We start from the raw sequence: 24,412 nt of genomic DNA on the forward strand, positions 1-24,412 counted from the left end.
GTTGGGTATAAATGACAGTTATATGTAGCTGTCATTTTCAGTTTCAGGAAGTTCTTCCTATACATTTTACCACCGGCAAACTCTACCTATTTTTTGTGCATAGCCCATAATAAATGTCCATATTTGATAAATAATCCTTGCACTAATGCACATTTCCAAAAGCCCTGTTCAGGTGTAGCATACAGTTGTCTGCTTGGGCGCAACCCAATGGGAGCAATGTAGCTTCATAGGACCATGCCATACAAACTTATGCCAGATGCCATTAATCACAAGGAAAGAAGAAATGCAAGAGAGCAGTGTCAGGGGTCATTTTTTAGTTTCGGCGAACTTGTTGAAAAACATGGGAACAGTTTTAAACATTAAAAGCAGTTCCCCCAAAATACATGCACTTTTCAATCCTTGAAAACACAAGCATTTTCCAGGATTTCAAGCACCCGTACGACTCCTGATCTTGCCTCTGACTGCAATGAATCAATCCTTTAGAAATCATTTTTACACACTAAAACTCGCTAAGTGTAATGTGGAAAGTGCTTTAGCGACATCTTGCATTGAATTTTCGGAATGCTTCTTTAATGCACGAAATAATGAACGTTTAGTTGAAAAATCTGTGTATTCTTATATGGCGCTGGAAAAAAAAGGCAAGACATTTCACCAAGCCTTTTTAAATGCACCATTAAATCAAATTCAAAGTCCTTTCAGCAGAGAAAAACCTCCACAAATAAGGTTACCTACCCAACAGTTTTTATAAGCAACCCTTCCAAGTCCCTGGGAGCACGATAAGAAAGAGCAGTGTCGAGAACCCGGTACAAGTGGCTGTTTCACATGGGTAAGATGTAGTTGGAGTTGGCTAGCTTGCGCTGCTGTGCAGCAGGTACAAGCTCTCTTTGACTCAGAGGACGGTGGCAGTGGTCGTCGTAAAGCGGCGGGTAGTGCTGCCGGTAGCACAGCCAGGCGAAAACCAGGCCTAGTAGAGAGCCCACCACCACATCTACAAGCAAGACAACACGTAATTAAGTCTTCAAGAGAACTGCATCTTATGTATATATACACACATATATTTTATATGTATGTATATATGTATTATATACACTTATATAAACACACCATATTTACATATTATTTGGTGAGAAAGATTTTGGAGTGGACGCGATTAAGTTAGAGCAGTGGTTGGTAACTACTGGTACCAGTGCACAAAGAAAAAAAGTAAATTTCACTTTTATTTTGCTAATTTATTCATGAATGCCAGCATTTCTTTCTAACAATTTACTATACGTCATACATCATTTTGATAAAGAGGTCTGCTCTTAACAATGAAATGGAGAGGTTATTACTGCTGTGGATATCAGTAGCTCTTCATCCAAACTCTTTATTTTCACATTTGTCCAGTAACCACAAAGCTAACTCTCTTGGTGTCTTAAGTGTATTATATATACCTTGCAAAACAATATGTCCAACTTTTGGGTACATTGTAACTGATTAGCTATTTGTATGTTAAATTGTGTTTCTACCTTAGAATTTTTTTAACTAGAGTTAGCACTATACTTCTACTTTGTGAATTACCCACAAGGAACCTAGGTCTTTGTAGTACAGGTACAATTTGCACAAGCTAGCGCCATCCCACTCGCTACACAAACCTCAATTGATTTGATGGATTTTCTCCAATCGCTCTCAAGGCATTTTCTGCCGCTGGAGTGAACGGTACTCAAGGATGACTTATTACAGTCAAAGTGAGGAAGTTGAAGCCTAAGACTAACCTTGCCAGTGGTGTTTGTAATCGCAGGTCCTGGAGAGGGCGATAGTGAGTGCCACGATTAATGGCGTGAGGAATGCACAGAGGCGCCATGCCCCGCCTTGACCGGCTGCATTGAAGCATCGCAGCTTCCCACCGATGTAAAGGGCTGTGAAGCCCAGCCCTGCAAAAGCAACTAGGAAGAGAAAATTGAATGGCAATGATTAATTACACGCAATGTTGACATACGTATTGAGATTAAGAAACTGGTAAGATTGCCAATAGGGATGTTTGAAATACCTCACCCAGAGCTGATAAGTATCGCCAGAAAATGATCGTGACTCAATGGAGACTAAGCTTTAAAATAAGACAAATGGGTAATATCTTATTTTTTTTATTTTATGTTCGATCAGTCAATGTGACGGTAGTGGGTTTGATTTACATGCAGTAGCAAGCTCAGTGCTCTTAACGCCTAGAGTTAATGGGCAATTCCACCAAATGGGTGCCATTCCTTTTCAGTCATTTTGTAATAATGTATTTTTTAAAGAAAATCTTGGGTACCCGAAGCCAACGTTAACGTCAACATTTTGGCTACAGTTACTGTATTTTCTCATATTTATTTTGAATCTATTTTATTTATCTAAAATCCACGAAGTTAGTGATACGTTTATTCTGTCTATAACAGGTGTGGTCAACCCGGTCCTTGAGAGTTTCTCTGCTCCAATACAGGTGATTACAATAACCTGGATCATTATCAAGCTCTCACAAAGCTTGTCAACAAGCTGAAAATCTGCTTCACCTGTGTTGGATCAGAGAAACCTCCAAAACATGCAGGACATGCGGCTCTCGATGACTTCGTTGGCAACCCTTGGTTTATGATATATAAAACCTTCGAAGGAGCTTGCTTGGGATACCGTTATCATTGCGAACAGTTGTTTTTTTTGTTTTGACCATTATGAACTGTATACATCAATGTCATAATTGCCAATCATGTTGCTGTTCTCTGATTACCACACCCTTTCAGGCATACCTGCTATTGTTACCTTAGAGATTTCATTTTAAAAAAGGGCACAGGAGAAGCCTTTACAATGGGTTGGAATTTCTTCTATTTTCTGAGGTCTCGGCTTTCCCAAGTTTAGGTTCAAACTCCATTGATGTCTTCTCTCCTTATTTTGAACGACGACTATATTGTAAACTTATCAGTTACAGTAAAACAAACAAATGACAATTAAAACACAAATAAGAGTGGGGCAAAATTCACATAAGGGATATAAAACTCAACTCGACTTAAATGTGGATTTTTCAAAACATGTAATACAACATACAGTATTTTGCAGACTACAAGATGCACCTAAAAATCCCAAATAAGCCAGAAATTTGAAAGTCCATACTTGAGTAAGGATTAATCATTTGATAATCATTGTTGGCCCAAATACATTTTGGTGGAATTTCCCATATAGGCTTTAAGCGCATACATTGTATGCAACAGGATTCAAAGTCGAGTTGTGGCAAGATTAAAAAACACTTTACCAATATACCACCGGTGGTACAGATGACATAAGAAAAGGCATGTAAAGACAATGCCCCCCAGCAACTCCACTTACAGGGCGGTGACTAAGACCGCCCCTCTTTTCCGGGACTGTCAAACACCTATAAAACTAACACACAAGCTCCAAACGCGTTTTTCTTCCTGGTGGCTCCACACATGCGTAGGGAAAAGGCCTCGTCGACCTAGGCCACCTGAGGACAAGGGCGACCAACAGTGCCGAAAGCAACCGCCTCTTCTCCCCAGCCAGGAAACCTAACAAAACCAAGCCATGGTTCTCATTTTTTCCTATCCCTTGGCTGAAGGATGCAACAAAAAGGGATAGAGAGACTTTTCTGAGGTTTGTTTTCTTTTCTTTCCGCCATGCGGTCACCCTAACATGCTGCTTTGTCCGACCCAAAGGTAGGCAAGACACGACTTGACAACAAACTGTATTGGTGAAAAGGGGCAAATAATATGTCATTTCTGACATGCTATGAAATAATTAGTGAAAATGAACTAAGCTCTAATCCTTTTTTGTAGGTCTTCTGTACCACTTGTTGTCTAGTGGTAAAGTCTAGGCGCCCTCACAGCTGTGATATAGGTTCTATTCCTGTTGAAAACAATTGTTTGCGATCTAAATCATCAATACTTATAATAAGATTAACCATTGCACTATTACAGTGCATCCGGAAAGTATTCACAGCGCTTCACTTTTTCCACATTTTGTTGTTACAGCCTCATTCCAAATTGTATAAATTTAATCTCTTATCTCAAAATTCCACACAAAATACTCCATTATGACAATGTGAAAGTTTTTTTTTTTACTTTTTTTGAATTTATTAAAAATAGAAAAGTAAGAAATCACATTTACATAAGTATTCACAGCCTTTGCTTAATACTTTGTTGATCCACCTTTGGCAACAAATACAGCCTCAAGTCTTTTTGAATATGATCCCACAAGTTAAGCACACCTATCTTCAGGCAGTTTTGCCCATTCTTCTTTGCAATAAGTCTCAAGCTCAATCAGGTTGGATGGGAGACATTTGTGCACAGCCATTTTCAGATCTCTCCAGAGATGTTTGAACGGATTCTAGTCTGGACTCTGGCTGGGCCACTCCAGGACATTCACGGTGTGGTTCTGAAGCCAATCTTTTGAGATCTTGGCTGTGTGCTTTGGGTCGTTGTCTGTTAGGATTGTATAATTATATTTATCCTACAGTTGATATTTAAAATGTTATATGTGTTCTCAGCCATTTTGAAGAGTTCTCAGCCTGTAAACTACGCTCCAAGGCCATGAGTTGTGTTTTGATGTACAGACTGTGTTTTGTTCTCACATACCAACGGATGTAGCCTGACCTGGAATGACCTCTTCATGCCATAACTCAAGATTGTTTTTCACCAAAGAGCCGTGAGAAGAAGGAAAGGAAGTCTCTCCCAAAACAAAAGGAAACCTTCCATCATCGGCCGGAAACCAGGCTTTCCAAAGAAGACTGATTAACTCTACGTAGCAAAAGTTAGAATACAGTCTCCTTTGTTAGATAGAATCCCTGCCCCTCAGTAAAGAGACTCATGTATTACAGGGCAAAAAACATAATAAAAAGAAGGAGATTCGGAGATTTCTTCAGAGCCCAGCTAGCGAGCAAGCGAGGAGATTCGTAACAGCTCGATCTCCGGGGCTCTCAATATGATGATTAATAAAGTAACTAATTCTAAATAACCGATTCTCTATGTCTTCTTTTATTTCAGAGCGTTTTATTAAAAATGTTGGGGACATGAACCTAACATTTAATTGGTCCTTCGAAACCGGATTCCAAGATACCAGATGATTCCAGGACACGAGAGGAAAATCCAGGAAAGACTGTGGCCACAGCATAAAGACCCTTTTTCCGGGACTGGACCTTCCCTCGCGGGCTGGGATCTGACGGTTGACGGAAAGCCAAGGACTTAGAGAATCGTGAGTAAAATTTATTCATAACATTGTGTGCATACCGGTAAAAGTAAATTGACTCGCGAGCGCGGGGGGTAGATTCTTAAGGTTTAAGGATCCTCCGTCGAAAAGATTAAGAATCCTTTGTAGAAAAGGAAAATCTTAACAGAGACAAAGTTTAAGAATCCTCCGTTGAAAAGGAAATTACGGTGGGCAGATTCTTAACAGAAAAACCCTGACAATTCTAGACTCTATCAGGTAAATAGTTTTCAGACAGTTAAAATTCCGCGGGAGGCGTGGACTCCCCTAACCCAGCGCTTTAAAGTTAGTTAAATTTCACAAGGATGTGCGGAGTCCTCTGTCAACTGAAAATAAGTGGAAAGAAAAAAAAAAAAAAGAAGAACAAGCGATGTAAGAGCGTGATCACGATAAAAAACAAGACGTCTGTGTGATTGAGAAAGAGCGAATGAAATATAAAGTTGCCCCTGGGCAATTGTATTTTATAAAAAAATAAATAAATAATAATAATAATAATAAATACTCGATGAACCCATAGGTGAAGAGTCATTTATAGGGAAGACCCGACCGCAATCGAGCCTCTGTGTTACTGGATAAAAGTGAGAAATTTGGGAAAAATATAAATGAGCTATTTAGATGCGTTAAATCAAAAGAATGCCAGAATAATACTGAAAAAGATAAAATATTCCTGTCTTCAGTTCAAAAAATTGGTAAAAAAGGACTGGGAAGACTAGGAAAAATCTAATTGAGTGAATTGAAATACACTAATTTGAGATAAGGGCATTTTTATACCAAAAAATATTGGAAAAAATTGTTTATAAATACTTTTTTTTCAATGAAAATGGAAAAAATTGATTGAGTGGAATTCAAATGAGTAAGATAACTCGTAGATCAATACATGCCATTTTCACATTAAATAGGTGAAGCTAAAATAGTAGATTTAATTGGTTTAAAGAAAAAAAAAAAAAAAAAAAAAAAAGAGAGAAACATAAAGGGGAAAGTTAATTAAATATTAAGAGAGATAATTTGGTGAAAATTAAGTGAGACTAACCTTAATACAATAGATTGGAAAAAAAAACCTTACTTTTTCAACATTGAACTGTTTTAAATCTAGAGTAAGTAAATGGGTAGAGTGGAGCACATTATAGAGTGCTTTTGAAGACAATATTTACACAAAAATATTTGCATGTAAGATGTTACATACAGTTGAGATTTGTGTAAATATGCATTTGGTGAGAAACAGCCACTGTAGTAGTAAAAAAAAAAAAAAAAAGGTTGTCAGCATTGTGCAAAACATGTGACAGTAATTTTATAGATAAGCTATAAAAATAAAAGAGAACTATATAAAGGATGAAAATTTATTTGAAGGCAAATGAACATAGACATAACATATTGTTTTGCTTTAGAACAAGAAATGAGAGAATTGCAAAGTATTACAATAATAAATTCGACTACAAAAATACTGTAGTGATACAAAAACTACACTATTTTGTTGCCATAATGAGAAATATTATAGACTAAAAAAAATATATATATATATATATATATATAAAGGAAGGAAAAGTTTGATTTTACAGCAAAAGTGTTGCTCTAACGATGTTTTTGAGTTTCAGAATTTTGGTTCTTGTCTCATTTGGACTCAACAATCCGCTGAGGAGAAAATGGAGGAACGGTGAGGAAAAAAAGTAGCATTACTAACGATGATGAAGATATTTGAATGGGATGAACGATGGTAAGTGAAAAACCAATTTTTATGATATTAAAGGAATATGTCAACAATAAAGGCGTTACAGGTGAGACCCAGAAAAGTTTTGTGTTCATATTCGGCCGGTATGAACCATAACTATGATAAGTAGATCTCATCTTGTTGGAATCCATCACAGCGATCATCGAGCAGCGATTGGAGGACACCCTGAACTGGTTGCAAGCCAATTGCAGGGCACACAAAGATAGACAATTCACTAGCTCATTCACACATAGGGACAATTTGGACCAGTCAGTCCACTTGAAATGCATGTTTTTTGAAAGAGGTAAGTAAACTGTAACAATGAGAGCATGCAGGCTGGCTTGGAACACACACACCTGTTCCCAGGTCCTTAGTAATGCCGCACACGTGCTGGCCACTGCGCCACCGTGCTGCACACACATATATAATATATATCTCATATCATCTCAGCAGCTGCACCGCTTGTCCTCAGTAGGGTCGCGGGGGTGCTGGAGCCCATCCCAGCAATCATCAGGCAGTGGGCAGGGGACACCCTGATATATATGATTTTTTAAACTGAACTATCAATAATGATAATATGATAGGAATTTTAAATTCCGTGTACTAGCTTGCAAAAAGATTTATAGATCTTGGCAGAACCCCTGAAATTTAGTGATACAAAGATCGAACTTATAAATCGGTGACAAATATAGATAGATAGATAGATAGATAGATAGATACTTTGTTCATCCCCGAAGGGAAATTCACATTTCCAGCAGCATCCCTGAGCTGAGAACAATCGAGAACAATCGAAAATAACACGGGAGCTGCTGGAGTGGCTGCCATTCGTGGCGGCGCCGGAAGAAAAGATTCAATTTGAATCATGTACAAACAAACAAACAAAATAGTAGATATCTGCGTATTCATTCAGTTTTGATCATCGAATTATTAATTTATTTTCTGCATTTGTTGATGGTAATTGCGAATAACAGGCTTGTCTTTTTCCATTTTTCTACTTACTGTACTTTTCTTTAACATCTTAGTACAACATAATTCGTGATATCAATCATCAAAACAAATGAGCCGTTTGAAAGCAAGCTCTCTTTGATGAATTGAACAAGGAAAAAAGCCGTTTGTCTAATAAAAAGACTGACCTTCGCTCGACAAGAATTACCAACAACAATGACGTAATCTCGAAGCGACGAGATCTCATTAGTGAAGATCGGCGTGCAGGAAAATAAAAAAAACTCGTACAGCAAATTCAAAATAACGACAAGGCTTGTAATGCGTTAAATCTTTGTTAAAGAGTAAACTAAATGATAATGAAAATTTAAAGGAAAAAAAAGTTGCGTCCCCAGCATTAATGATGCGTCTTGGACAGGTAAGCGGGAAAATGAAAACACTGAGTGTATAATACAAGATAATTATACAGAATAGTTTAAAAAGAAAGGATATTTGAGTAAACAACTAATCATTTTTCGTTGAAAATGCGAATAGCAAAGGGTAATAACTTTAAGACGTGTAGTTTTGCTCCTAATAAAGCAAGGACGATTAAAGCAATGAAGATGACTAAAAACGGTCCATAATTTTAGTGTCAATCTTCTCGTTCGTAAATGGACAAATTCAAAAGAGGCGTAATACGTAAAAGATTATTTCCTTAGTTGTTCTCGTATTCAATAATACACTACTCTCAATAAAATAATCACAATTTTGAAAGAAGTTTGAAAATGACGACAAACTAACACAGAAAGGAAAATTCGAGATTAGAAATCATTAATAACGTAGATGAAGCTATTTCAGTCACTGAATGAATTTTTTTCTTTTAAACAGGAAAGAAACTAGTATTAATAGTCAGACCAGATTTGTATAGCCTTGATCACAAGGGATCTCGAAGGGCTGCATAGAACAAAGACTGGTGCGTAGAAGCAAAGATTGTTGCGCAGAATAAAAGATAATGAATAAACAAAATAGATACACTCAACAAGATAATTCATAAGTGACAAGTATGTATTGCTCTATATTGAATCAATAACAAAAGATTGATTGATTACAGAGAAAAGAAAATACAATTAGAAAAGTTATGACATTAAGTTAGATTTGGCATTTTTAGAGATTTTTTAGATCTTTTGAGAATTTTGATGTTTAGATAGTGTGTGGGTTTGGAATTTTGACAAGTTTAGCCCAAAGGACAATTGGGAGGACAATTGATTACACACTGAATTTTTTTTAGAATGAGTGTTACGATTGACAAGTGATAAACAAATGTGTAACAAATACTGACTTATGGTTTGGTTAAGTTAAAAAGGGAACGGTTTCTATGGAAGAGAATTTTTAGAAGACAATGAGAAATAGATTGAACAATCTTGAAGAGGTTCATAAGAAATGAAAATAACGGATTAGTTGATTTCGAGACATATCATGCTAATTTAAAAATAATTGCATGGGAAATAAATGGATAGAAATTAATTAAACTAAGATAATGTCTACTAGTACTTAAATTGAGAAAAATTTGAATAATCCGGTTAATTTACTAAAAATCCCAGTACGAAAAGCACATAAATTAACGGGACTCTTAAGTGCCAGTGAATTCCACAAAAAGACTTTTTCCTTTCTTTTTGAAAGTCGGTGCACTCTCCAAAGGGCATGTAAAAAAGAAGTCATAGACAGAGATTTGCTGAAAGAGACAAAGACATCAGTCATCCATTATCTGCGCCGCTTATCAACAGCGAGGCCAAGGGAGTGTTGGAGCACATCCCAGCTGCGCTCATCAACAACGAAATCAAGGGGGTGATGGGGCACATCCCAGCTGCTTTTCAGACAGCTAACAGGAGATTCCTGCAGTCGTTGCCAGTGGAATTGACAGAAAAGTCAATAAAGTCATTTTGTGTTTGACATGGACACATTTTGAAAAAGTATTTTTGATGGGCCAAAAGCAACATTCAAATGGTGAATGTAATGTGGAATAAGCAAATCAAAGACTGAAAGACAACAACATTCAAGAATACGTCTGCTTGAAGTTATATAGAGTCTTGTTAATACAAAGTGTAAATGTACTGAGGAAGATTGTTTAATTAATCTTGCAAATTTATAAATGCTGTCTTATTTCACTCGTATTCATAGATAGTGAACTTAGGTTTTAACTCAGGGGGGAAGTTTTGAGACATTCAGTAAAATAAAAGTTAAAACCTAGTTTTGTCCGCAATTGATGAAAAATTGTCTTCTGAATAAGCTCTCCATATAACTTTTTTGAGATTCAAATTACGAAATTTGGACGGATAGAAAAAATATTACACAAAAGAAATGTAATATAACAAAATTATAATGTTTGTCAAATTGATTTAGAAAAATCAATTAAAATAACCATTCACCATTAGAAAATCGCCCACATTGAGAACATTTTTGGATAGTACTTTTCATTTTTGGCAAAATCATTCACTTTGAGCGTGAATTACCTGCTTTCTTTGCAAAATACTGTTATTTTGAACAAATTTACTTACTGAAAAGATAATATATAGGTTATGATTTTCACAAAAGGCAAAACAAAGAGTGAATCATAACAATAAGAACGATTTTTTTTTGCTAAATTGATAATTTAACAATCTATCCTGGTCATCTGCCTCGAGGGGAATGGCCAGCAGCAAGATAACACATTGAAAACCAAAAGAAAATGCAATTAAAAAGTGCATACAAATTTTTTTTTTTTTTTCGAATATGATCAATCTGCAAAAGAGAAAACACTCAATCACTCAAATCAGGGTAAACGATTCTGACAAGGATAATGGTTAAACTGATTCAGTGACTGAATTTAGTGAAAAAGCAAAATTTGAGATTTAGAACTAACAATTTAAAAAATAAATTGTTTATCTTCGAGTTGGAGTTTTGGGATAGAATGCTCAAAATTGATAGGGCAACTTATAGTGGGGATTTTGATTTTCACGTATAATAAATATAAAGACAACTTAAGAAAATATACAAATCTATAAATGAATTTATTGTTTTGTTTTTTTAATTTGTTTTGAGCCATGGAAGTCTCAACAAGGGGGAAAGAAGGCATAGAATAAACTATTAAAAAAATATATATTTTTAAGTCTGTTCTTTTTTCCCTCTATAGCTTTCCCTGCTGATCAGATGACGGAGTTCTGTCAGCCCAGGGAGCGTCAAACTTAAATTTTCTTTAGCTTTTCTCATCCATACAGGAGATGGTGACCCCTGCTGAACAGATGACGGACTTCTGTCAGCCCAGGGAGCTTCAAACTTAACTTTTCTTCCCAAGGACAGCGGTCAGGGCTCTGGGGAGGCTGCTATCTCATGGAAGAAGTTAGCTTGCCACATCCGAAAAGAGGTGCAGTCCAATGTGGACAACTGGATGGTGTCACCTCATCTACAAGCAACACATCATCACGCCAGGAGGCGTCGGGGTGCCTAACGGTGGCCATGCTCATGAAAAACGGCATCAAAGCCGCCAATGATGTCCTAATCTATTCTCCCGAAAGAATAGGAAAGCCAGTTAGTTGAACCAGGAGATTGGGTCTTGATAAAAAGCAGAAAGAAGAAAAACTGGCATTCACCTAAGTGGGAAGAGCCCTACCAGGTGTTGTTAACCACAGGCACAGCAGTAAAGATTGCGGAACGAAGCATATGGGTTCATTTGACACATTGTAAGAAAGTAATTAAATACGACTAAAATAACTATTTCTATCTTAGCATACGCCGTAACCGTTCTCATTTGCGTCATTGTAATAGCATTGTGGTACTTGCTGTAGAGCTGTAGTTCCTCAACAAACTTTCAGAGGAAGTCTGGCTACAAAGGGGGCTGTAATTATAGTTTGCAGTCATCTCAAACCAGTGAAGATTGTCCACAACTCTGGAAGTATTAGGAGGAATTGCAGATCTACAGGTAGAATGCTCATTTTAACGCATATACAGCTGTCTTAACCATAAAAATGACATGGTGAAAATAGTAATGACACAAATGTTGATGATGATTTCCTGTCTCTGCATTTTCCTGATTTTTACTCAGATCCTGGTGATTATGACGGCAACCTCTGTTGTTTTATTCATGATTTCTCTGTTGAAAATCTTAATGCAAAGTGACAGTTGAATGAAGTATTAATATCACCAGTTGGATAAACAGGAGGGAAATGTTAGGATTGTATAATTATATTTATCCTACAGTTGATATTTAAAATGTTATATGTGTTCTCAGCCATTTTGAAGAGTTCTCAGCCTGTAAACTACGCTCCAAGGCCATGAGTTGTGTTTTGATGTACAGACTGTGTTTTGTTCTCACATACCAACGGATGTAGCCTGACCTGGAATGACCTCTTCATGCCATAACTCAAGATTGTTTTTCACCAAAGAGCCGTGAGAAGAAGGAAAGGAAGTCTCTCCCAAAATAAAAGGAAACCTTCCATCATCGGCCGGAAACCAGGCTTTCCAAAGAAGACTGATTAACTCTACGTAGCAAAAGTTAGAATACAGTCCCCTTTGTTAGATAGAATCCCCGCCCCTCAGTAAAGAGACTCATGTATTACAGGGCAAAAAACATAATAAAAAGAAGGAGATTCGGAGATTTCTTCAGAGCCCAGCTAGCGAGCAAGCGAGGAGATTCGTAACAGCTCGATCTCCGGGGCTCTCAATATGATGATTAATAAAGTAACTAATTCTAAATAACCGATTCTCTATGTCTTCTTTTATTTCAGAGCGTTTTATTAAAAATGTTGGGGACATGAACCTAACATTGTCCTGCTGAAAAATGAACCTTCGCCCCAACCAGAGGTCAAGAGCGATCTGGAGCAGGTTTTCATCCAGGATATCTCTATATATTGCTGCATTCATTTTTCCTTCCATCCTGACTAGTCTGCCAGTTCCTGCTGCTGAAAAACATCCCCACAGCATGATGCTGCCACCACCATGCTTCACTGTAGGATGGTATTGGCCTGGTGATGAACGGTGCCTGGTTTCCTCCAAACATGGCGCCTGGCATTCACACCAAAAAGTTCAATCTTTGTCTCATCAGACCAGAGAATTTTGTTTCTCATGGTCTGAGAGTCATTCAGGTGCTTTTTGGCAAATTCCAGACGGGCTTCCATGTTCCTTTACCAAAGAGTGGCTTTCGTCCGGCCACTCTACCATAGAGGCCTGATTGGTGGATTGCTGCAGAGATGGTTGTCCTTCTGGAAGGCTCTCCTCTCTCCACAGAGGAACGCTAGAGCTCTGACAGAGTGACCATCGGGTTCTTGGTCACCTCCCTGACTAAGGCCCTTCTTCCCCGATCGCTCAGTTTAGAAGGCCGGCCAGCTCTAGGAAGAGTCCTGGTGGTTCCAAATGTCTTCCATTTACGAATAATGGAGGCCACTGTGCTCATTGGGACCTTCAAAGCAGCAGAATTTTTTCTGTATCCTTCCCCAGATTTGTGCCTCAAGACAATCCTGTCTCGCAGGTCTACAGACAGTTCTTTTGACTTCATGCTTGGTGTTTGTGCTCTGACATGCACACTCAACTGTGGGACCTTATATAGACAGGTGTGTGCCTTTCCAAATCATGTCCAATCAACTGAATTTACTGCGGCCGGACTTCAATTAAGCTGTAGAAAGATCTCAAGGATGATCAGTGGAAAAAAGATGCACCTGAGCTCAATTTTGAGCTTCATGGAAAAGGCTGTGAATACTTATGTAAATGTGATTTCTTAGTTTTCTATTTTTAATAAATTCAAAAAAGTAAAAAAAACTTTTTCACATTGTCATAATGGAGTATTTTGTGTGGAATTTTGAGATAAGAGATTAAATTAATACAATTTGGAATGAGGCTGTAACATAACAAAATGTGGAAAAAGTGAAGCGCTGTGAATACTTTCCGGATGCACTGTATATGGCCTATTTCAGATTGCAAGTAGAAGCTCTTACTGTAGTTAATATTGAATGCCCTTTGCAGTTCGGTGCGCGTTATGTCTGAAAAATATATGACAAGACTATTGCGCCTTATAGTGCGGACAATACGATACATACTGTATACAGATGCATCACTGTATGTAAACTTCAATTGCTAAATTTGGAAACATTTCTTTGACTCATGGGACTGTGTATCGGCAGATACTTAAAATGAAAGACTCGGGTGCCAATAGTGTGATAGGGACAACCCTGCCCACGGAACAGCCCCCTTAAAAACAAAGCTTATTCTGTCTTACATGAAGAGTGTCCGCTGGGAAAACTCTTTCGTCCCTCCATGACCACATCTGGATCACCACTGCAGCGTAGCTCCAGGTTCATCTGACCATCTGGGAAACACCGGTAGAAGAAGTCCGGCCTGGGTCTTAAACGGAAACAATTATGTTATTTTAGTCGGGGTTTACTAACAGTGACATCAGTAGCATTGTTTACCTGCCGACAGCCAATTTGATGACGTTGGTAAAAACCCCGTTCAGCACCAGTGTCAAGGTAACGGCTATGAAAATAAGGAAAACCGTGCTGATTATGAACATTGTTGATAGTTTTTTTTCTGTTTTTAATATTGGACACCTGCAAAGAAGACATTGTGAGGGTTTTTTGTAGTCCTCTTCTGTTCTCCTTGCAATTTAGAATGTAAAATGCTTTCTTTATTCTAATTGATTAATAAACTATAAACTAGGCAATTGTGCTTTGTATAGTAAGTTACAGTTGATAATGCAATGTTGTGATTTGTATGTTTAAAAAAATAAATATATATATATATATATAATATAAATATCTCATCTCATCTCATTAGCTGCACCGCTTATCCTCAGTAGGGTCACGGGGGTCATCGGGCAGTGGACACCCTGAACAGGTTGCCAGCCAATCGCAGGGCACACAGGGACAGACAACTCGCTCGCTCATTCACACCTAGGGACAATTTGGACTGGTTAATCCACCTGAAATGCATGTCTTTGGAATGTGGGAGGAAACCGGAGTGCCCGGAGGAAACCCACGCAAGCACGGGGAGAACATACAAACTCCGCACAGTAAGTCCGGAAGCTGGATTTGAACCCACACAAGAGGTTCCCAAGACCTTAGAACTGTGCCGGACACGCACTAACCACTGCGCCGCCGTGCTGCCCTAACATATAAATATATATATATATATATATATATATATATATATACTGGTATATGTGTATATGTATATATATCTACTCTTTTTGGATAGAAAAATAATGAAATAAAGTTTTTTTTCTTCCTATCGTATTTAATAATTAGCTCAAACAATTCAATACTAATTCAATGTTCTTACCATTTTAAAACAAAAGTAGCATAAATACCTTATACAAAAATAGAAATTAGGGACAATATCTGCAGGAGAAATAATTATAAAAATTATTCAAATCTGCATTCCATAGAATATCAGATTTCATACTCTACACTAATTTTCCATTTCATTTTTTTTGTGAAAATTGAAATGTATTTAACTCTAAATGTTCATCAAAAATCAAACAATTAAATGTATTTACTGTCTAGGTGATAAAACAAATTCACTGACATTAAAATCGTTAGCATATTAACCGTTTTTGACGGCTAAAGATGTCCACAGCACTGAATTACTTAAATGTATTTGTCAAAAAGCCTACTGGGAAAGTCACTTTATTCACTGATGAGTTTTTGTTTTCAGTATTAGACACCTGCAAAAGGACATTGCATAGGAGGTCAGCTTGTTACTATGAGTATTTTTGCGCACTGTTTTTTTGTTAGTTGCAGTATTATAAACTGTGACATCATTGTCCCTATCGGCCCATCATGTTGCTGTTCTTTTAATCCACACCCTTTATGGCAGATCTGCTTTTGTAACCTTGGATATTTAATGAATAGAAAGGGCTCAGGGTAGGGCATTTGGAAGAGCTGGAATTTCTTGTTAAGAGGTTTGGCTCTCTCCCTGTTCTTGCAAGTTCAAAATCCCTTATGTCTTCTTTCCTTATTTTAAGTGTCTATTAAACTCAACTTATTACTCACCTAGTGATGCTTCCTTGGCATCGCCTCGCTCTGGCTTCGTTAGGATTGTGAAAACCATGATGACAATTAAAGGCGTGAACACAGCAATGCTCTGCCGTGGAAAATAGGATACATATTACACTTTCAAGTCGGGTTACAGATAGAAAAATGCAACGTTTATATTACTTACAAACATAAGCCATGTCGGGACATGATCTCGCTCCACTTGATGGAATTTGTACAACCACATTTCCTCGGGCTGGATCTCACGGAAGAAAGGAGGAAGATGCTCTGTCAAGCTGAAAGCAATATTGCAACGTTTTGTCAATCAAAATTCTGCTTGAATAGGGCTTTTGAAACCTTTCAAATGTCCTTTTTTTATCAGATGCCTTCTAGAATTGCAACACCAGCAGGCCACTAAGTAGCTTTATACTACAAACCATACAGCTAATGAATACCAATGTGGTTTAACCAGATTGCCATATTTGTCGTTGAATATTATTTCACTCACGCATGTTCCCATTCCATAGGAAAATCTGGCGGGTCGCCACTGTCTCATAAACTTGTATTTAAAAAAAAATATCATATTTTTTAATTATATATGAATGCAAAGTTAATGAAAACAACTTTTGAATTTTTCATTGTACAAATGATCGCAACCGCCATTTGTGCTTCGGATCTCAATAAGTCAGAAAGAATCTTAGGCAGTCAGCTCCTCCTTCTGTGTCTGTCCTGCCAGCATGGACTGTGACTAGACGGCTGGGTAAAATGTGACATTGACAAGCGCCAGAGTTTCCCCAAGATTAACATTTTTCAGCTCTTGACGACCAGAAAAACAATTGTCGAGCATTCCGCGCACACAACCTGCCCCTCTGCTTTCAACAAAGCGTAAAAATGCGGCGCTGCCATTGCTAAAAATTACAAACATTCGCTAAAAGCAGGTAAACGCTTTAGTGGACACGGGCAGTAAATGTAGCGCATGTGTTACGCGTTACAACAACCTCCTGTAAACCATGGAGGAAGAAAACGGCATCCTCTCATAGCAATCACAAAAGCAACGCTACTGATATTTAATACTGTCATTTACCAAATCACTGATATGAGCTTTACATTTAATTAGATTTTAAACTCATATCAGTGATATGGTCTTTCACTCGCTGATGTGATACTTAAAATAGTACAGCATTGGCATTAGACCAACACTACTCATTTTTAGTCTAATTAGATGACGGGCCATTTTTGTTTGCAGTAAACTCCTGTCTCGTTTACCATGCTTTGTGGGTGTGACTTATTTGCTGTGTTATTGCCTTTCATAATTAATGCATTTATGATTCAATAAATTGCAAGGGCTCAAGTCCATCATATATCTTGCTTCTTGATTTTCCTCTCAAAATGCACCTGATCTTTGCGTTTAAATTTAAATTGTATAACATTTTTGGGGGCAGAAGATGCCCCCAGACTATTTGAGGCTGACAAAATGAAAATAAATCCAGACAGCTTGCCAACATCATTTTTGCCGTTCCATGTATTCCGTTAATCCGCAAGCCTGCACAAAATTTAGTCATTTTATTCATATTTAGTTTTTTTTCTTCTTTTATTAGCATATTTGGTATTGGAGTAATCCAAAAGTAATTGAAAGTAATCCAGTTAAAGTAACCCTACCCAACCCTGGCCCTAAATTCCTGCTCGGAGCCTCTGATCAAAAAATGCTTAGTGAGTCCAAAAGCCAAGAACAAATCTGCAGGTTCAAGAGTGTTCCCCATTTGTCCCCTGGTGCTGTGAAATTCTCTGCCCTCTGAGAAGTTCTGCAACCTTAGTGGAAGTGTTTCAATCTAGACTTAAGACACACTTATTTTCTATAGATTTTGACTTATGTCAGCCTCATACTATTGTTTTATTGTCTTTTCCACTGGTTAAGTGAGGGAAAAGTTGGAGACTGGTTGTTGCACGGTGCATGCGTTTTGACCTATTGGACCTGCACCTGGTGAATTCTATAATCTAGAACACGGGCGGGCAAACATTTTGAGTCGTGGGCCACAATATGTTTATAAATTAGCTGAAGAGCTTGGCTATGGGGAAAAATATTGATTGGTTGGATTTTTTTGTATCCACCGATATTGTGTCTTAAATCCAATACCTCAGCAATACATGAGAAAAAAAAGATAATGTGGACGAGTGGTTCCCAAAGTGGGCGGTACTGCCCCCCTGGGGGCGCTGGAAAGGTATGGGGGGGCGGTGAGGAAGAAGAAGGCAGTAGGGGGGCAGTGGGGGCGCGGTAGGGGGGCAGCAGTCCGAAGTCGAAGTCTAAACGTAGTGCGGTTGTGAAACCGCAAAGCACTGCGTTTTTTTCAAGGTTTTGTAGTGAGTGATGGAGTTTTGGCCCACCACAATTGTTACCGTTCGATTTCTGAAAGCGCTGATCAATCAGAGGCAACTTTTAATAATAGCACTAGCAAATAAACGCGATTAAAAGTTTGCTGCTCCCGCCCCCCACACCTGCTGGGTAACACCTGCTTGGTGTGGGAGGCGGGGTCGGGGATTCGGGGGGGGGGGGGGGGGGTGCTAGTATTACACTGGGGAGCCAAGGGGGCGCCATCTTGCAGAAGTTTGGGAACCATTGATGTAGACTTATCCAATTTTTCTCATATATACCGTAAAGAAAGTGACCAAGGTTGCATACAAACACTAATATACCGTAAAATTCGGACATTAAGCCGTGACTTTTTCCCAAGCTTTCAACCCTGCGGCTTATGCCATGATGCGGCTAATTTATGCATTTTTCCAACAGGCGCCCGAGCGTTATAGGTAAGGGGGAGACACGTGAAATATATATGTCGAGGGAGAAGTTTAATGTAGCTAAGCTTTGTGCATGAATAACATTTGCATGAACAGACCCTCATCATGGAAAAGGTGTCAATCGAAAGGGAAGCGCTGACTACCATACTGGGGATAATTTTACGAGTCTGTTTATTTGTAAACAGAAATAATATGGCGAAACAAACGGATTACAAGAAGCATTGTCCAAACAAGAAGAAATGTTTAAGGCGGATTTCTATTTCTCTCTCAGCAGTATCGTGTGTTTTGGAGTGAATATTGTACATGGTTGGATTCTATGGATTATCCTTGCTGTAACGAAGCAATTTTGGCAGACATTCAAAGAAGTTGGAGCCGGCCAGCGGATGCAATGGTGAGTTATGCGGTCTTTATAGTTTTCTTGTTTAAGACTGATCGTGATGTTTCTCTGATCAATATATTTTGAGATGGTTATCTTGAATCCCAAGAGTTTAAGCTTTCTAATGATATGTGGCATGACATAGTTCAGTGAGTGGTGACAGACACATTTGTTTATCATAAGTCCGGTTACCTATATTTAATGTTGATATTTAACTGTGTGTTATCTGTTGACGTTCTTGAAACATTCATTCCATGTTGCAGTCAGGTCATCCTGGAAGGGAGATTATCTCATGTGCACATCCTTCTCAAGGTTTCTTAATTGTCCTCATGCTGAGTTTTTTTTTTAATATTTCCTTGCCCTCATGTAGGTTTCAGATCAGTGGATGTTGTAATGGTGGTCTGAGCAGCTCTTTGAGACTTTGCGCTTAAGGGCAATACAAATAAACGTGACTATACTTGACAAGTGATGCTTTGTCTGTTCTACATGTCGAACCCATTCGACTGTGTGGACTTACACGAAAATCGCCAAAAGTAGCAAGCGGATGAAGATTTCAGACAGAAACCCGCGAAGCAGCCTTCTCTTCATTTCGTCCCCCGTTGTGTACTTCAGTCAACTTAGCACATCACCTAATAGCTATAAGGCAACATACAGAAAAATCAAGACAAAAAGTAATCATCCAAATCAATGTTTTCAAAATCTCTTTTGCGTCAAGGAATGTAAGTATGGGTTTCAGATTACAACGTTTTCCCTTTCGTTACAATACCAGTAATGCAAATTAGAAATGTTGCCAAAATGATCCCACTCATTATCAACAGAAATCAAATTTTCAGTATGTCCAAATTGTGTACAATCAGGGTTGGGTAGGGTTACTTTAACTTGATTACTTTCAATTACTTTTGGATTACTCCAATACCAAATATGCTAATAAAAGACAAAATAAATAAATATGAATAAAATGATGACTCACAACACGTGGTAAGCTTTCTCTCCTGGCTTTGATCTCTTTGATCTCCGGCAAAAATAACATAAAATGCGACAGAAACAAAATGAAAATAAATCCAAACAGCTTGCCAACATCATTTTTGCCGTTCCATGTATCCCGTTACTCCCCAAGCCTGCACAAAATTTAGTCGTTTTATTCATATTTAGTTTATTTTGTCTTTTATTAGCATATTTGGTATTGGAGTAATCCAAAAGTAATTGAAAGTAATCAAGTTAAAGTAACCCTACCCAAGCCTGGGTACAATACACAAAAACTGTTAACTACATAATTACTGTAGGTTATTGATCAATAAGATTACAATCATTTGTTGCACAACTACTTTGAAGCATCCTCTAGGTTGCATGATATCGCAGGAATTCCAAAAGAACTTTAATGTATTTTCATCCAAAAGTAAACTAAACAATTTTTGTGACTTTTGCGCTGTTTTACAGAATGTTTTTTATTGACGGTTTTGGCATCGTAACAAGACTGTTCTCTTTAATGTATTACATTTGAATGATTCTGGTTTCGTATGTTGATTCAGGTTTTTAATACCAATTATAATTTTAGCCCTGCTCCTCCCATGAAAGTCACACACCAGATCATCAAAACAAAAATGTGCAAAAAGTAGCGCCATCGTGTCTTTTGGGTTGATTTCTTTTGGTGACTACTAGTGAACCTTTAAATTCAACAACAATGTAACAAATCCAATCCAAGGTATAGTTTGTTAATTAAATAAAACAAACGTTTTTATTCTCCAAGCATTCAGCGGATATGTTCAGTAAAAAGTAAATAGAATGACAAATAAGATTTATATTTTTAATGTGAATATCTTTTGACTTTGTGTACAAAAGGTTGTCCAACATGGAAATCTATTTTTGCCCCCTTTTTTTTTAAATTTGACTGATTTTTTTATGGAGTTGATCTCTTCCTGTTGCTATGAGTTGTTTATGAAAACTGCCAGTCTCCAAGCCCTACCTTGTACATATTTTTGCCTATTTATCATATTTTTCACTTTAAGTCTTTATTATGTTATCCTGGAGTGTAATGTCCAATCTCGTTGCAGTTCACTACATTGTTATCAATGACAATAAAGCCAATTTTAATTTTAATTTTATTTTTTTAAATAATTGTTACCCAAGAGATTTTTCTGTAAGAGTGGATTTTTTTATTAGTCAAAATTTCATGTTCCTTATTGTTAAATGGTCACTTGAACGCAGCTGATACCGGTATTGGCTACCATCAAGAGTACTAATACCTTAAAAAAAGGCTGGTATTACTACGTCTGTATTAAGTTTGATCATTTCCCACAGCACAATAAGTTTAGATTTACTTTAGAGTGGCTTACGCCGTAACGATGTGGTATGCTGTGAGCATGGCAGCAGACAGAAGATACAGAGTATTCAACACAGCCTAGAGGATCATTGGCTGCTCTCTGCCCAGTCTAGAGGACATTGTCGACAGAGCCACCAACATTATAAAGGACTCTTCTCACCCTACCCACCACATCTTTGACCCGTTGCCCTCTTGTAGGTGCCACAAGTTGCTTAAAACAAAAACTAACAGGCTCAGAGACAGATTTTTACCCCTGGGCCATCACCACCCTAAACAAGTGCGCACAACTATGGAAAAAAAAATATATATAATAATAATAAATAATAATAATTATTATATATATATATATATATATTTTAATTATTATTTTTTTAATTAAGGCTGGGAATAATATTGCATTAACGATTTACGTTATAATTTTCAATTTAACGCGTGAAAATATATAAACGTAACAATAAAAATTCTGCCCTGGGCAAACCCCCGGGTGTCAAGCCGTGCTGCTCCAACAAACGAAGAAGTCATTTCCGTTTCCTTAGGCTAATGAGGCATAGCATGCTAGCAATGGAAAAGAGAGGAAAAAACACTTTTAGGCGGACAATTTTGCTCTAAAACATTGCGTGATTGGAATATTGACAAGGTGAAAGTTATATGTATGCTTTGCAAAGCTGAATTTAATTACCATTGGAGCACTTCTGACCCAATGTATCACTTGAACGCTAAGCACCCCGGTGCGGTGGTACAGTCAAACAACTTCTGATCAGTTTGGTGCAATAGATGGGTGTTCTACAAAGTTTACATAAGGAACTTAAATATTTTGTCGATGGAAGATTTGTCTTTGACACCACAAGCTTTATGCACTTTTCCTTTACTTGGTATGCATTTTTTGTTAATTTTTTTTACGACAGTTTTACAGCAAATTTACAGTTCAACAGTGTTGACATAAAGTACTTGAATAGTGTATCTTTGTATTTTTCGCGATTAATGTATTTCAACACTGAGATTAATTAGTTAATTTAGCGCGTGTGCGGCACAGTTTTTGGGAACCTCCTGTGTGGGTTCAAATCCAGCTACCGGGCTTCCTGTGCGGAGTTTGTATGTTCTCCTCGTGCTTACGTGGGTTTCCTCCGGGCACTCCGGTTTCCTCCCACATTCCAAATACATGCATTTCAGGTGGATTGGCCAGTCCAAATTGTCCCTAGGTGTGAATGAGCGAGAGAGTCGTCTGTCCCTGTGTGCCCTGCAATTGGCAGGCAACCAGTTCAGGGTATCCCCTGCCCACTGCCCGATGATTGCTGCGATGGCTCCAGCACCCCCGCGACCCTACTGTGGATAAGCGGTGCAGCTGAGATTCCCAGCCCTAATATATTTATATATATATATATATATATATATATTATACATATATGACGACTTATTTAGGAATTACTTTTGCTGTTGTATATTTCAAACAAATCAAACAGATAGTACTGGTTTCTATGTTACCAGAAGCAGGAGAAGCCTCCTGATCCGACTCAGATACAGCACCTTCATCATTCGGTAGTCGTCGTTTATCTGGTCAGATGTAGCGACATTTCGTTCTGTGTGCATGGTTACAAAGAATGACAATAAAAGAAAATTCTATTCTATTCTAAAGCGGTCATCCGGCTTTTCAGAAAAGAGACAGTTGTTGGCATTGAGGGGCAGAGGCGTATGACAATACCGATATCAGATCCTAAAACTATTTTCTTCCAAAATTTGGGGTATCACATCGTACAATACGCATTCCATTATTTGCAGGTTTTCATATATTTTTTACACTGTCCTTAGAACTAATCACTAAGCGCTACGGTGTAAATATTTTTGCCATCTTATCATTAAAGTATTTTTCCTGTTTTTTCTCCTTAAATGCTTTAATGCATGTCTACCCTGGAGTGGCATGTCTAGTCGTTTTGCATACATTTCACTCAATTTAATTAAATGTTACCATACATCCAACGGGCCAAATTGAAGCCAATGGACCGAGGCTTCGAAACAAATTAACCTGACTACGAACGGGAATACTGCATGTATAATTTTAACCACAAATTATGTTTTCATTTGTCCTACTGCAGCAATGTTATAATTACAGTTGCACATGCCATTTGTTTCATCACGAGAGAAAAGTGTGCTTGGAAGCGACATCTGGCAGCCATCCACACATCCAAAATATGACACTCATTAGCGTCGCCTGTTTTAGTCAATGCAAATGTGAGGATAGCAGTCAAGGCTAAGCTAGCTTGCTTATGTCAGAGAAAGAAGAATGTCACGCTCTTACCCAAATCTCAATTTGCGGTTCATAAACAACCTTTATAAGGTCGTTTTTATCTTGCTATTCCCATCACAACACCGGTCCTTATGTTATAATAGGCTGTGAGCATCTTTACTCATTTGTGACTCAGAAGACGCTCCATTCAGTCAAGCGAATAAAAGTATCACCCCAATTGGACAGCACACGTCCGTTATTGATTTTTCAAAACAGTATATAAAAAATACATACTTTTTTCCGTTTCCTGATTATATGAAGTTTAAAAAAATGATTGCATTTTATCAATGCTTAAAATGCACTATATCGTAAAGGCATCCAATTTAATTAAAGGATAGGTCACTTATAAGCCTTTTTTTCTTTTCAAGTATTTTGTTTTATTTAGTGATGAGCTGTTTGTTGCACCATGATTAAAAAGCAAAACAGAAAAAAAACAGAAAATGTATGTTTGAATTAGCGTCCATGAAAGTCGTTTTATTCTGAAAGACGGAAATTCTGTTTATGTACCTCAGTCTACCTTGACACGTCAATGAAACTCACAACGCCACGTCACATGTAGTACCTGAAAAGGGTAGGGTGCGCAGTTTGAGGTCTCCTAAGAGTTAAAATTAAAGATTTTCTCCATTAGGTATATATTAGCAATGCTTAACTGGGTTCAAAGACCCTTTATATATTTTTTTCCAACGTGCCTTTCTGCTTCCATATTACTTGTATCATTGTTTTGAATGGGTTGTATGTGTATTTAACGTTCTAAAACTCAACAAACAAAACAAAAACAACTCAAGTTTCAAAA

At 37.7% G+C, this 24,412-nt stretch overlaps 1 protein-coding gene across 1 annotated transcript; it reads right to left on the reverse strand.

The window, feature by feature from the left end:
* Positions 1–299: 299 nt before the first annotated feature.
* On the reverse strand, positions 300–23,788 carry plpp5 (phospholipid phosphatase 5). Its single transcript, XM_088336196.1, has 8 exons — positions 23,632–23,788; positions 19,536–19,654; positions 16,037–16,145; positions 15,868–15,958; positions 14,287–14,350; positions 14,094–14,218; positions 1,755–1,925; positions 300–988 (listed from the first exon to the last, which is right to left on the reverse strand). Exons 2-8 carry the CDS (start codon positions 19,604–19,606, stop codon positions 819–821), a joined length of 801 nt encoding a protein of 266 aa, XP_088192322.1. The 5' UTR covers positions 19,607–19,654; positions 23,632–23,788; the 3' UTR covers positions 300–818.
* Between the last annotated feature and the right edge of the window lie 624 nt (positions 23,789–24,412).

This window comes from Urocampus carinirostris, chromosome 5, assembly GCF_059441175.1.
Source record: "Urocampus carinirostris isolate Australia breed hairy pipefish chromosome 5, RoL_Ucar_1.0, whole genome shotgun sequence".
Taxonomy (NCBI): Eukaryota; Metazoa; Chordata; class Actinopteri; order Syngnathiformes; family Syngnathidae; genus Urocampus; species Urocampus carinirostris.